At 38.1% G+C, this 16,166-nt stretch overlaps 1 protein-coding gene across 1 annotated transcript in view; it reads right to left on the bottom strand.

Moving 5' to 3' along the window:
- CDKL5 (cyclin dependent kinase like 5) overlaps nucleotides 1-16,166 on the bottom strand; it is a 139,462-nt gene that overhangs the window by 80,243 nt on the left and 43,053 nt on the right. The window contains exons 2-3 of the mRNA XM_063392909.1: nucleotides 9,322-9,550; nucleotides 8,756-8,790 (exon numbers count right to left, since the gene is read on the bottom strand). Coding sequence (XP_063248979.1) covers nucleotides 8,756-8,790; nucleotides 9,322-9,385 — 99 coding nt within the window. The 5' untranslated portion in view covers nucleotides 9,386-9,550. The remainder of the gene's footprint in view (nucleotides 1-8,755; nucleotides 8,791-9,321; nucleotides 9,551-16,166) is intronic.

Genomic DNA, 16,166 nt, shown 5'->3' with positions numbered 1-16,166 from the left:
AGTAAGATTTCACTTACAAGGACCTTAAAATGAGATACAGCTCTACAAGCTGTTTGCAATTAAGAGCCATTAAGGGCAGCCACAGAACACACTGCTGCAGGTCTGAATATGATTCCTATATTATTACAAGTGTAATGATATATAATGCCTTTGCAGATGGAGTTTGCAGCAACTACTAAGGGGCTTGTTTATTTACTGGCAATATTCCAAGCAAAGCTCCTATTTGTGGCATAAGCAGTAACCTTTCACTTAGCAACACCAGTATCCACAGCAAGAATTCATATAAAAGATTATGTTAAATACTATCAGAAATACATACAGTTTCTTTAAAAAACAAAAGAAAAAGTGTAAGAGATGTCTAGTTTATCCAGAGCCATTAGTGTGACCAACTGGAAGAAACTGTCTGACTAAAAGAAATACTAATCTGAGATACTGTGACTGCAACAAATTGCTTATCTTTGACTTTATTTAAATTAACAACCATCAGTAATACATTTTACTTGTCTTTCCAAAGCAAGATTAATCACTCTTGCTATATTTAACTCAGGCTTCTATACTTCTTTCAGCTACCTGCATTACTGAAGTACAAGGGTGATCCCTGTTGCTTCCCTCACCCTTCTTGTTCTGAAGATCCTCTGCAGCATCAGGTGTGTCTGCACTCCAGCTTTGTACTGCATGAAATGTCATAATGGACAAGACATCTTAAGCCATCCTGATTTGTGGTACTGAGAGAAAACACCCTCACACTGTACTGTGTTAAAAAAAATCTTAGCATCCCCTTCCACAGCAAGTTAATTTCTCTACTCTGAAAGCTCTCTTATCTTTGCCCTGCACCTTCCATTTCTAAATATTAGCCATCAGGAGCAAAGGAGGGATGGAATGAGAATTTTTAGTACTGAATGCCATCCATATCTGAGCAGGGTCCATAACATGACAAGCACAAAGGAGGAGGTAGGGGAATGGAGTATCCACAAGGGAACTTTGAACCACCAGTCTGGATTGTCAGAAAAGACTCAAAGGGAAACAACACAGCACAACTGGAGGCATCAAAGCAGCATCATTCCATTGATACGGCTACAAAGTGATTGATGTTATCAACAAAAACCATTAATTTTCATAAAATTATAGAATATCCTTAGCTGGAAAGGACCCACAAGGATCCTCAAATTCAACTCCTGGCTATGCACAGGACATCCCAGGAATCAAACCACATTCCTGAGAGCATTGCTCAAGTACCTCTGGAACTCTGTCAGGCTTGGTGAAGTGACCACCTCCCTGGGGAGCTGTTCCAGTGCCCAGCCAGCCCCTGGGTGAAGAACCTTTTCCTAATATCCAGCCTAAACCTCCCTTATCATTCCTTCTGGGAATTTAATGCATTTAAAAATGCCCACTTTGCTGAACCTGGCCAAGCCCTCTTAAAGAAAACATTGTATGTGACTGATAAAGATAGTAAGGGTTTATATAAGATTAAATTAAATAAAACCTTGAAACAGAGCATATCTTAGCAACATGTAACAGTAGTAGCAGACAGAAAACACTTCAGTGTATTTATTTAAAAATAAATAAGTAAAGAAAATAAAAGAAATTAAAAAATATCCAGGACTACCTTACTTCATGCCCTCATCCTACATAGCCTTGCAAGTGTGAACCCAAATCTTCACTTCAGTTAATCCCAGGACTCAGATTTGAGGAAATTAGAAAAACACCAAACAGACATCTAATTTTTTATTCCAGTAGTGTGGATAAGTAATTTTAGTATCTGATAGTTTCCTCAAAATTAGTACTTTAATGGTTTTGATTAAGAAATGTATTATGAAAAAACTCTTTAAAAATAATTGAAGAATGAGAGAGACTTGGGAATAAGATTTTGAGGAAAATAGAAAAGAAGGAAGCAGTATTGTGATACAGAGAATATTATAGCCTACCTTGGGGGTGGGTGAGAGGGGAGACTGAATTAGTAGTGGTCTGCTCAAGCTGTGGGAACTCAGTTTCAGAGTTTCTATGCTCCATTCTGCAAAACTGTCTGATCTTTGGAGCACTAACAGTACACACATGAATCTTCCACTTAGTTGAATGTAAATCAGCACTTTATTGACATCAATTACATTTAAAACACATTAATATAATGCTATCTGACTGTCTGTTCCCCCCTGCCACAGGGGACTGAGAGGACTATGGAAGAGGTTCAGGTAAAGACAAATGTCACAATGCATCAATGAAAAATGAAAGCCTGATAAATTGTCAATAACCACATTCACATCTACCCTGCACAGGAAGCAGCTATAGGTGCTCATTGTATGTCTCTTACATGTGTAGAGAGCAATACCTGAAGTGAATCAGCACTAATCAAGCTTGCCTCTCAGTGCTGCACTCAAGGGGATGCCATGGAAATAGAGTTTGGAAATCCACGAAACAAATATCTGCATCCTAACATTTCACACTAAATTCTGTAAGGAATTCAAAAGGTAATATTCACTGCCTCATAGTGAACTTGAAGCAAGTGGTTATTAAAGAGTTACCAGGACTTTCAGCACTACCACTTGCCTAATAGCTCTATTTTCCTGACATAATACTTAGGACAGATCTCAACTTTCACTACTGCAAACATTTACTACTGGCAAACTCTATTTACCCAGAAGGTCCAAAAAGTCTCCTATTCATTGTATGTGTTTCACACAAGTTTCAGCACAAAAAACAACTAGTGATAATGATGCTTTAGCTCAAGGAACAACAGCATTAATGGAATAATCTTCCATAGGTAAGCTGCCATTACTGAAAGAAAACAGTATGCTGCACAGGGATTGTACCCTGGCAACAATTAAAACCAAAGATCTTGCCACAAAGCTAAACCAGATTTGATTAATTGAGAAAATTAGCATATTTCTTTTAATTACATACAAAAAAAATCAGCAACAAATTTTAGGACGAGGGGAAAAAACACAGGCAGCAATCTGGTCTCATTTTGAGAACTCAGATTTTTCATTTACTCAACATCTAATTTCTCAATCAACCAAACAGGAACTACTGTCAAATCAGTCACATCTAAAGTAAAACAAAAAAGGGCTGTACCCATTTCAATACAGAAGATAATACCATTGAAGTTAAACTGCAATGACTGTATTCTTCAGTCCAAGTACTTGACTTAACACATGCTGGGGAGTTAAGGAACCTTGAGGGCCAAATCTAAAGAAAGTACATGAAAAATTACAACACACTGAAAAGACCTGCATCTTTTACAAACAAGTACAATAACCTTGTAATTTTGACACTATAGGGGAACTCAACAACATAAAGATGGTTAGCAGATTTAAAGTGCAAAGGTCTTAATAACATCAGCAGACACAAGAGTTGGAAAAGGGATTCTAACATCCACCAGGAAAATTCAGAACTCTGCTTTTATGACACTATTAGAGAAAACCCAATTTTTCTATGAGTATAAAGTTCTCATTTGCGCTATGAAAGCAGCATGACCAGGTTCATGGTGCCTGTACATAAAATTTCTGAGAAAAGACCAGGTGGGAGTAGGAATCAGTGCACAGTTCTAGAAATATGCATTATCTGAACTACCTGTCATCCTAGATGATGAAACCACTCCTTAGGGCTACAGAAAATGTAGTGGAATAGCGTGTGTGAACAGAGCTCTGCCACAACAACCACAGCTCATCTTCTGTCCTCATCACATCCTAAGAAGGTGAGAAGATCCTTGCAGAGGAGAGGGGTGCTTGAATGCATGTACATTTCCTTTCAAACAGCTAAGACAAAAGTTAAAAGTTTTGGTACGAAGGTTAGAAGACAGAACAACACAGGTTACATTAGGGGAACACCTGCTTTAAAGCACCTTATGAAGAGAGCAAAAGAGATCAAGCCTTTTTAAGAGAAGCCTTACAATGAAGTCCAGTTTTCAAGAGGACTTACAGCACTCCAACATTTGCTGCAAGGGTAATACAGCATGATGGAGACAATCAGATTTTTCGAGAACAGAGAAAGCAATTGCTTGACACTGATCAATGAACCAACAGGAATGTGAAAGCTGATGATAACCTCGGGGCAATGTGTACGCACCCTGACAGAAGACCACTGTGCATGGAGGAATTAGTGATGCACATCAGAGCTCACCTGTGGACCAGGCTCAGCTGCCTGGGACTGCAGGACAAACTCAGCCAGGTCACTGTACCAGAGCAGCCTGCAAGCAGCTGTCTCAGCATCTGAAGTTACATAACTTGGCCTTGCCTTTATCTGGGGATGCAGCAAGAAGTTCTCCTGAGAACACCTTTCTGTTTGACAACAGAATTGCTGAGGAGTTTTCTTTTAAAAGAATCCTGTAATAGCTTGAATAATGAAAATAGTGAAAAACCTCTTCTTATAGACTGCACAGTCTGTAGTCTGCACAGTATGCTGTACTCTGATCAGAGGCCGTTTAGATGCTGCGCAACTAAAGATTCCCAGCAACTAAAGGAATGTAAGATCACCTGTTCCGTTTTTACTTTATTATAGTGAAGTTAATACTCACTGAAGAAGCAGCACTTTAAATTACAATTTACAGAGCCTGAGTGCCTTATGGCTATTACAACAGACAAGCATCTCCACCATGACTGGAATTTAAGATTCTGAAAGAATTAAGAGAGACAAACAACAGAAATACAACCCTAGACTTTCAAAAGAACAGATTTCACCTTGTTCTAGGATCTGCTTAGAGAAAGCCCTGAAGAGCAAAGGAATCTATGAGGGCTGGTTCTTCTACAAGAATTACTTCCTCAAAGCACAGAGATGGCCATGGGAAAATTTTCTTTAGTTGGCCAGCATTGGTAAAAGGGGAATTCCTGACTCTGCTCAAAGACAAACAAATAGAAGAAGTGGGTTACCTGAAGAAACAAAAAAGAATATTGGTTTCAAAGGGAAAACTAAGAAAACCATGACCCTGCTGGTCCGTAGGGATTCTAGTAACAAAAGACATGAAAAAGGCTGAGATACTCAAAAGAAATGTAGTGATTCTGCTACATATGCATATTCACTATATTTTCTAATGAGTAAAATGCACCTTTCTTTAAGGGGTCAGCAAATATTTCTTTCATGTATACTGAGACAAACAAACAACTTACCAGAACACAATGCAAGAGTATTACAGAAGGCTCAAAATTCAATATTAGGCTAAGAAGACATTGTCTAGAAGTACTAAACCTATTCCAGAGGTTATTCTTCATTCTTCAGTGCACTGAAGTGTCAAATAATTCTAACTAACATTTCTGGGTTTTTCATATGGGAATTGAGTGGTGTTTATCTCAAAGAAAAAGGTCTAAAAATGTTTCATATTATTAAGGACCACTAAACCACACATATTTCTAAAAAAAAGACAAAAAAACCTATCTCATGAGGCAGGAGATGTTGGACATATAAGACATACAACTGGCACCAAACTTCCAAATCATTAAACTGTATCTCCCAGCCTCAAGGCCTCTGGTAAAACAGAGCACACTGCAAGAGAAGGAGAAGCCAAGGAGATTTCATCCATTTCAACTATGCATTTAAAGAACCTGCATCACCACACACCTTCCTGCATACCTGGCTAACCTAAAAAACCACCATCAACCCATACATACATATATATGTATATAGGCATAAAAACATAGAATGTCCTGAGTTGGAAAGGACCCACAAGAATCACCCAAGTCCAGCTCCTGGCCCTGCACATGACACCCCAAAAATCAGAGCATTTGCCTGAGAGCATTGTCCAAATGCTTCTCATGGTCTGACTGCCTGCTTGGATGAACCCATCTTGCTCTCCAGCCTGGCTGTGTGGTGAGCTCTGCCTCATCCTAAGAAGCAGCCCTGTTCCAGCATCAACATCCTCCCCACCTAGACAGAGTCTCCACTTATCTCAGGCATCTAAGGATGTATTCACCTCATTTCTGTAAACTCGTCTTGCAGCTGCAACTGTGTTTCTCCTATAAACACAATTTATTATCTCACAGTGTAACGTTTCCTTTTCACACTGGCTTTGGCCTAATCTTTTTCTTTAGGCTTCTTTCTCCATGTGCCCATCTTTGGAGACCTATGGCTTTACCACAGCATCCTCCTATCATACTATTGCCCAATTATTCTGCCTGAGGCAGCAAGACCACTTTGTAAAGTAAAAGGCAAACTGGTTTTATTTAAAGGGCAAACATTTGACAAGTCCTAAACATTAGCAAAGATTCTCTTCCTCAGCCGTGATCTCTGACACTACTGAACTGTTCAAGTGGCTTTTCTTTTTAGAAAACAGCCAAAATCCAAATAAGCCAAGACAGCCTTTTTTAATAGTTTGTAACTATCAAACATATTTCCAGTATTTTCAAATACAATGCACTTCAGTGTACCTCCTTAGGAAACATCCCCTGACTAAATGAAAAAATAGGAAAATGCTTTTCAGAACATCTTCTTGGCTTTTTTTCCAACATTATTTGTATTAGCTCAGCGTCAGAAAAAACCCTTCAGATAAACAAGTAATCTTTATGCACAAACCACAATTAGCAATGAAAGATTTGGGATAAAACCAGGCTGTATAATAATGTAAACACAGTCATTCTAGAGGAGCTACTTTAGCTTTTGTGGTAATGTTCCCTTAGCAAAGGAAAAACACATACAATAATGACAAGGTATTTGTTCCTTATGCCATTCTCCCCTACTTAAATCTATATATACATGCCAGTGAAATGCACTGAGGTAAAAAGCTGCACATTTACTGAAGCACTAGTGGATTATATGTTGGAAAATTGTTGCAATTAGGGGCTGGCTCCTCATTTCACACTAAATTTACCCTCTCAACAATACAGTGGAGTTATATTGACTTAAAATAGCTGCGGATTTGATCCTGGCATATTACCACCATTTATAAACATTAATATAAATAGTTGTACATTCAAAAGTATACCCACCCACCAGCAGCCAAACAGTAAAAAAAACCCCTCCCCTCAAAAAAACACCCAAAAATGCAAACAAAAAACCCCAAACCATACATCCTTGCATTTCCAGATAAGTCTTTCAAGACTGTAAGAAACTGTACTTCATCTTTGTTTTCCTATAAAAGTAGGAAAGGCCAACATTTAACTTTTAGACTTTTAGCTGCTCTTTTTTTTTTTTTTTTTTGTAAAATTGATAGCTCCCAAACTAATCAGCTCTCAGAAGCTTGGTGCAGCTTGTTTTAAGTGAGAATCATAAATCAGTTAGATGGAAACAGCAACATACCTCACCTTTTCTTTAGATCTCCAAAATTTGGAAACCCTAGGTCTTAGTAAACCCACCTGCTAGAAGCTTAAAGAAATGGCACTTTATTTTAAACTTCAAGCACAGCTGTTTCCATTAAGATGAAACTGTAGAACAAAAATGGTGTGACTACCAAAAAATGTAGATGCTCACAAGGAAGGCAGCAGTCTTACACAGGCTGGTGGAATACCTTCCTCTGCTAAAGGAAAGCCTTTCCTTTCTAGTCCTCAGGTGTGGTGCAAGGTATTCTCGTAGGAACCGGGACAACAGATCACTCTGCCAATTTACCACACTTTCAGAGTACTGAACTCTTTTGCATGAGTGTGAATAGACATGCACAGCTTAAATTCCAATCAGCAATGGAGGAAATCCTAGAAACTTCTTGCGTCTGGGTGAGGTTACTTTCCAGAAAGAATAGAGCTGCCTAGTACAAACTGCATCATCACTACCCAGGTGTTCTGAAACTACCTGCCCTGAATTTTCATACTGTAACTATCTAAAAAGCCCCAATTTACCTAAGTCACATTATTGACTGTTATACACCCTGAAACCCAACAAGGCTTCAGCTTGAGATAGGATCTAAGTTCTATTTTTTTTTCCTTTTTTAAGGCTTTAGGCTTTTGGACTAACTTTTATGTCCAACTGTCAGTACAACAGTGTAAGACCCTCCAGACAGACCCATACGGCGTGTGCAAAAGCCCTGCTGTGTACAAGCTAAAGCCACCATTGGAACATAAATCCTCTGCAGAACTTTTTCTAGAAAAAAAGGAATGAACTACATAAAGAGACTTTAATATATTCTCAGATCACTACAATTCTGTGATTCTGAAATGTTTTGCTTCAGAGAAGTTATTTTGTTAAATGACTACACTGCAGCTCTGAAGACAGTAAAGTAGCTTGCGTCAGTTCCGTGTCGACTAGCAGCTAATTCAGATACATCCAACTTGCACACTAATTGAAATAGTGTAGACAGGTTGCCAGACTTCATTTTTGTATCAAACAGTGCTTCTTCTTTCCTTTTTAACTTCTTCCTTTTCCAAATTAAAATCAACAACCAAAAAAGTCACTGCTTTCTTAGTGCCTTTTGATCATCCTACAGATGCTGAAATCCCTCATGGACCCCGCCCTGTCTCTACTCTGCCCCTTCCAAGACAGCTAAGTGCTTCTACAGCAGTATCTGGCAAATAGTTTGGCATTCTAATTAAGACTGCTTGAGCATAAACTGTGTTCCAAAACAATATTTTGGTCTCTTTTCTTAAAAACTCTCTTAATTGAAATTAATAAAACATTAGTAGTATTTCAGACAAATATTAAACACAAAAAACCTGAGATTTGGTACTAGATATAGGCATTTCCTCTGAAACTTGCAATTAAGATTGCTGCTAAGTAACTGACTGCAAGAAAAATCCAGCCCAGATGCCATGTCTCATACATATTAACATGTTAGTTCTCATTAAAAGTCATTGCTTCACTCAAACACCAACATTTCCCTCTGACTTAAAAGCAATTCACTTACCTTGTGTCTGCATTTAAGTACAACGCCATAAGCTCCTGAAACAAAGAGGATGAGAGATAAGCCATTTCAAAGCAGAAAAAAATTAAAAGTGGCAAGATAAAACAATGTTCATCAACCACCTAACTATAGAAGTAACATTGTTCCCAGTATTATTACCCAGAACTTGCATATACGGGTGCTAAATCTCTGTACACTGAAACAATTTCATTAAAATTGTCAAAAACAAATGGATTTTAAAACACTAAAATTATTTTTTAAAAAATACACTTGCAGGTAAGTTTGATAACTTGCATCTCCCTAGTACCACTAATGAGAAATCAATACATTCAACTTTTAAAAGGAAAAAAAGAACAACACAAAAAAGCCCAAGTCCCCACAAAACTGTTCTATTTCTCTTCCCTTCCTTTCTCCTTCCAAACTTCTCCATACGACAAGATAATTAGCAGAAGTTACAGATAATAAACACATACAAGAAAAATTTTGCAGTTGGTAACTTCTTATCATCAAGAGAACTAAATAAAATATAAATAAAATTCTAATTAATCTTTAATTAAGATATTACTTACCTTCACCGACAACCCCAAGGATCTCAAATTTATTCATCACATTACCAATGTTAGGAATCTTCATCAAGACAAATTCCTTTTACGGTGAGAGCCACAAAACATGGCACAAATGGGAGCACTTGAAGATTTTGCAAAAGGCAGTTGTCAAAAGGCTCTTGGAAAAAAATATCCACCTTGATCAATCAGACTTCTCACACCCTGATTTAATTTCTAGGCAATCAACAGCTTCCTAGGGAAAGAACAGAAAATAATATAATTATTACTTTGATTTATTTCAGTAAGAGAAAGCAATGGCATACAGACATCACACCAATTTTAACAGACAATTAATTTACTTCCACATTTTATGACCAGGAGAACTTAGCAGCAGGTGTAATGGACAGAACCTATTGAGACCATACATCCGATACAACAGCTGGGCTTGTAATCCCATACACAGGATGTCTATTACAATAAAAACTAACTGGCATAAATTAATTTTCTACAGAACAGAAGCAAACAAAAATGTTGACACAGGAACTACCTCAGTATGCAAATATAAGCTTACAATTATTTATGGTCTGCTTGGTGCATGTTGACAGCTGGGTATGAAAACAAATTTTGTTTAGTTAATTTCTTATTTGTCCACTGTAATGATAAAAAAGATATGGCAGAAAGAACACTCTACAGAAGAAAATAGCTTTCTACTACTATTTTCTGTGATTATTAAAAATAATTTACAGGAAATTAATTTGCTAGACTGACTAGGAATGAGATTTAAATTTTTTTTCCATTATCAGTTTATTTAAGAAATGGGGTAAACAGAAAAAAAATGTTTTCAAAGGGTTTTTTCCATGCTCCCCAAACATCAAAGTAATTTTTCAAATCAAGCAACTATACACAGGGTAAAAACCAAAGTTTTTTGGCCTGTTTTAGGCTCACCACTTCTCTGCTATCCTATCAGAAGTTTGATAAACAAAACCCATCAAATTTTTGTTTTATTAATTCAGACTGCATTAGCTCCCTTAATATTAAAGGAATATAGCCCACATTCAAAAATGGGGACAGAAAAACCCTCAAATGGTTTCACCATGAATTGGAAATCTATTATCTTTACAACTCAGTGATTCCAGGACAGAACTACTCATGAAGAACAAGATGGCAGGATGGAAGTGAATATATTTAATTAAGTTATGTGCAGTGGGTGAGTGTGACCCAGTAATGCTGGGTTCAGCTCACACAAAGGGGATCTCACTACAGACCAGGGGCGCTGGCCAAAAGCCCAGTGTTGACCAGGTGACATGCAACAAAAGGACAACCCAAGGGTGGACGGAAATCACAACGACATTTGCTTCAGCAAGACACAGGCAGATCATGTGGGGAGGGATTGTTATTTTAGAAGCAACTCCAGAGTTAATCAACCACAGTAATTTGAAAATAAAGCAGTGAGTTCCAAATTAAAGGGATAAGTTAGGGTTTTCTGGTTTGCTTTTGTTTTTTTTAAAAAGCTGTCCAGTCCTTTATTAATTATTTCAGTGGTTTAATTTACTGTTTTAATTAATCCAATTTTTCTCCTCTTGTGAATTGTACAAAACACTCTTTCCTTTCCCTTCCATATGTTCTCCTCCTATTTCATCTGGCATCTCCTTTTTACAAAAGCCTTTTTGCTGTTTGTCCAGACTTTCTGGTTACAGTAACGAACTAAAAAAAAAAAAAATGAGGTCCTGGAAAAACAGGAGCATCTGCTCAGCTGCACCCATCAACACGAGAACAGAGCTTGCACTGAGCTGCTTCAGCTTTCTACTGAAACAGGCTGGTGCCAGGCACAGGGCGCAGCTGACTGTGCCCATGCTGCAGCTGAGTGGCAAAATTTCTGCTACAGAGACCTTGAAACAACCATTAATGCCACCACCATGTAAGCAAGACAACAAAACTGCTCAGCCAAGCTCAGAACAGCAAAATTACTCACCAGAAAGAAAGGAAAAGTCTGAAAGCATATATTCTATTAGCACTATTCAGTAATGTCACCTAATCTGCTACTTCAGTTCCCAACATTATTCACTAACAAGTCCTTCTAGAAATTAATTTGTGATAAATTGATTACTGATCTGCTAATGTGATCCCTTTTCACTCTCATTCTGCCTTACAGCATTCACAATACTTCTAAATATATGATGAAACAGTGAAGAAACTTAGGAGATAATGTACCTTTTTGAAAAATTCAAGAAGAAATTTAGATGCAGTTGCCTTTGTCCCTTATTCATAATTTCTAAATTTCTCATGAACTACTTAAGCTATACAGGCCTGCAGCTTGCAATCCACTATTTTTATTTCATATTCTCAGTTCTGCCAAATTTATTCAGTATGAACTCTAGCTTTTTATTGGGAAAACCGCTTAGACTTGCAAGTAGCTGATCTTCCTTTCTGAAATCCCCTAAGCAGGGAGGTTGTGGATCCCCAGCCCCAGCAGTGCTGCAGGCCAGGCTGGATAAGGCGATGAGCATCCTGTCTAGTGGGAGGTGTTCCTGCACAGGGCAGGGAGGGTTGGAAGAAGATGATCTTAAAGGTCCCTTCTAACTCTCAACATTCTGTGACTCTATGAAATTCAACACTATACATCTTCTCCCCACTGATCATGTATCATCTTCCCTTTTCACTTCATTAGAAGAGCCACAGAAAACTGATCCCCTGCCACCCCTGGATTCACGGCACCTAGAGAAGAATTTACATGGAATTCCTTAAAGGCGTCAACTCACTGATGTTCACTCACCATCAGTGACACACTTCAACTGGCCCGAAGAAACACACAAACCAGCTTCCCTAACTCTCCCCGAAGTGCATTGTGACTGACATCACGGGTAACACAGATACGTATGGGGGGACTCCCAAAAGAAAGCTGCACTGGAGTGACCCACCTCCTCTGCACTAGCTCCAGGCAGCTTTGTGCACAATTCTGCTGAGGGCACTTTATGAGAACTTAAATCTTGAAATGAAAAGGAAAGCTAGTTAAAGGTGACTAGTGGCATGCAGCAGTAGTATGGATTCATACCCAAATGCTTTTTGCCTCAAAGTGGGCCATAATTCAAATATTGGTGAAGTCAGACTACCTAAACCTATTTAATGTTCAGAAAAAAAAATATGCTTCTTTGAGATCTTTGCCTTCAAAAGCTGCTGAAAGATTAAAATCAAGCTGCTACAAGTATTTGTTCAGTGGCAGCACCCACTTTTTGGGATTCTTCTGCATTTTGAAAGGCACTGACCTTTTTAAGGTTGTTTTGAAAATCACTGATTGTTGCAGGGAATCTGGTAACATGAACTCAAAACTCCATGAATGACAGAGTCTTATGAACGTCAGAGTGAGTAACTGTTACAACAAAACCAAAAACACTTAGAAGTTTTAAACCACAATTTCAAACAAAAAAGTAATTTCAAAGAAGTTATCCACAGCAAGAATTACTTTATTCTGTAACTTAGTGAGGACAAGCTGAACACTGGAAAGAGCAAGGAAAACATAATAGCTGCCACAATTTCATTCTTTGCACTGAGTGCCACACTGGTCTGTTTTCATAAGCTGCTTGCTGGCTAGAATAACCCTTGCAGAAGTGGAAATAAGGCCATCATTTACCTCTCAAAGGCTCTCCATAGGGAAATAGCAGTCATTCTCCAAATATCCCTTTCTAAGGCAGCCAGATTTACAGCACATCAACAATTTATGAATTAAACCAACAGATCTCTGAGATGCTCTCAACATTACCATGATGCTCTACAAAGCACAGAGCCAGCTCAGCAAAATGAAATGTCATGGGATGAACAAGAAAAAACTAAGTTTTGTTTAACCCAGAAGTGTAACAGTGTGAGACTTTAATACAAGAACACCTGTTTTGCAGTGGCATGTAAGGCTTATACGTGAATCCCAGAAAACATACAAGCACTTTTGAAATGAGCATACAGAATACTACAGCATTATGGTACCTGATCATTTGAACTGAAATTAAAACAGTGGGGAAAAACCAGCTTTTCCATAACTCCTTTTTCCTTCAGGACCATTAAGAATTCTAGTGCATCACCCAAAAGCATCAGACTTAACCACTCAATCCAAAGCCTCAAATCCTAAGTAGAAATGCTGTTCTTTATTTCATAACCACCAATATGTGTGTGGAGAGGGGAAGCATTTTTTACATAGTCTGATTTTAGTAGAGACACTTAGTGAGAATTATGAAACACGAGGTAGATGTTTGCCTTTACAAAATGTAGAGAAGTAAAACTGTTCTAGAAATACAGTTAGATTTGTATATCTATGTCTTGCAAATCAAGTATTCAGTTAATTTCATTTATCATGAGAGAAAGACTGTAACCTGCATCCTGCTGAACTTAGTTACAAACTTCTAATTGACTTCAAAGTCATCCATGAGCTTTTAAACAAGCTTCTTGCCAGCAGATTATACACTGCTGTTGGTCTTCTAAAACAAGAAGTACACTTAATCTGTTCATTTATTGTCTTGGGTTGTGTAACCAAAAAAAAAAAAAAACCAAAAGTATGTATTCTATTTCATCTGTAGAAAGCAGTTGGGAGATGGTTTCTTTTTTCTTTATCTCTTGTAACTTCAGGGGGGAGGAGGGTGGATGCCTTCTGATCACAGACCATCTATTAAAACCAGGTGGGGCAGTATTTCTTCTCTTTTTCATTAACCTTGTCCACCCTTGGGGGATATCTTCTGTTAATGGGCCATTAAGGCTCACCAATGACATATTACACCATCCCATTGTGAGATGCTCCACCCAGTGGGGTGGAGCCAACCACTCCCTACCCAGATAAAAATGGGGATACAGGGACACAGGGATCCCAGGCATCCTCTTCTCCACTGGATTCCCAGAGGAAGACTGGACTCATCTCACCACTACTGAATCTGCCTACAGGATCATCTCTACTCCAACAGAACCACATCTGTCACTCCAGGAGGACTTACTTGGACTGCTTCCAATACCCTGGCCAACAGGGTGTCAGGTCGTATTCCTGACTCCATCAGGGTTTTCCAGGACTTTTGTTTCTTTGCTTACTTTTTTTTTTTTTTTTTTAAATGCAAATGCATTTGCATTTTTAATATTCCTAGTAAAGAACTGTTATTCCCATTCCCATATTTTTTTTGCCTGAAAGCTCCTAATTGAAAAATTATAATAATTTGGAGTGAAGGGTTTTTACATTCTCCATTCCAAGGGAAACTCCAGTTTTCCTGAGCAGATACCTGTCTTTCCAAACCAAGACATTTATTTACTATATTTACTCACCAAGAGGACACAACTTGGAATTTCTAGAAGCTGGTTTACATTTTCCTTTGTGCACTTACCAAACCAGCAGGTCCATACATAAATGTAAAGAACTTATACCATACCATATATCTTTGATGGTTATGCATTAATCCACACCCTGGCAAGTCTTCTGTCAAACAAGGTAAATGGATGAAAGAAGCATTAGCTACTTCTGTTAGCAATGATGCATCATTCAACAGCTTTACTCTTTCTCCCCCATATACATTTAGCTCTATTCACTGAGGTTTTTCAGGAAAACCCTGGGAAGTTACAAGCACCTAATTCAATGTTATAGCAGTATATACACCAACAGGGTAAAGAAAACAGGTGAGTTTTTTTCTGGATTTATTGATCCAGAGGAATGTGTCAGGATTATTATGAGAAATTACTGATCAAGAAGAAAAAAATCAATATATGAGAAGCTGTAGAAAAAAAGCTACCACTTTGTTTTTCCATTTTATGGAGGGACAGTAGACCTTCTAAATGAGACAAGATTCTCATTTCTAAATGAGACAAGGAGAAAGAGCCATCAGGATTTTACAATATGAAGAAATCCACAATGAGGAAGCTGAAAAAAGAAAAAGATGCAATAAAATGCAACAAGAACTTAACAATTATAGTAAGCCAGTTTTCATACTCTAAGCTTCAACTGATCCTCTGCTCATAAGAAAGAATTAGGAATGAAAAGAACAGCTGGTGAAAATAACTATAAAATTTAGAAAACTGTCAAACTTGAACAAATTATGTAAAAGGAAAACACCAAGGTTCCTTGCACAGGCTCACAGATATTAAAATTCAGCTCCAAAAAGCTTTTCTTGACATTGAACCCTGACTTCACCATTGCTGGTTTTTGGAGAACTTGCTTGGGGTTTTTTGTTTTAGGCTTTTTAATAGCTGTTGAAATACTGAAACCTGCAAATGCATCTGAATGATTATACATCAGGGGAAAGCATCATCACATAACTGGCCTAAAGGCAGCAGATCTCCATGGCCACAGGGCCAGGAGTGCACAGGGGAAGAACCTGAACCAAGTTCCCATCTCACAGCAAGCAAACAACTAGAAAGAGGGTGAATCAGTTCCCTACTATTAAAGATACCTGTTTGGTTAAATTCCTAAAGTAAAACTGAGTTTGAAGGCCAGGGCAGCAATAATGATTGGTTTGTTTTCTTGTTCTATGAGCGCTCTTCCTTTTGTATCCAAGTAGAGATTCAAAAATAAATTCAGTTCATCCTGGATATATGAACTAAATTCACTTCTCTGAGTTAAAATGCAGGATTCACCATCTTCCCTAACAGCTGTGGCCAACTCAAAAAGAGTGGGTGCTTAGCAGGATGCTTCTAAGACCATACTGACAAATAAGCAGACTGATTATGAAAGCACAGAGCACAAAAGCAGCTCCCATGAGTCATAAGAGGAGGACAGGAAAGACAATTTTGCTTCCATTTTAGTCTTGCTCTCCAGTAAGAACCTTAACAAGTGAGTCTATTGTGGGTGTGACAGCTTCTTACGCAGTTGATGCCGGTCTCTGCGCATGCTGGGTGGGCCTCACTGTACCTGT

Source organism: Prinia subflava, chromosome 3 (assembly GCF_021018805.1).
Source record: "Prinia subflava isolate CZ2003 ecotype Zambia chromosome 3, Cam_Psub_1.2, whole genome shotgun sequence".
NCBI lineage: Eukaryota > Metazoa > Chordata > Aves > Passeriformes > Cisticolidae > Prinia > Prinia subflava.
Note: the sequence above shows the minus strand (reverse complement) of the source record. Positions and strands in the feature narration are given on the sequence as shown.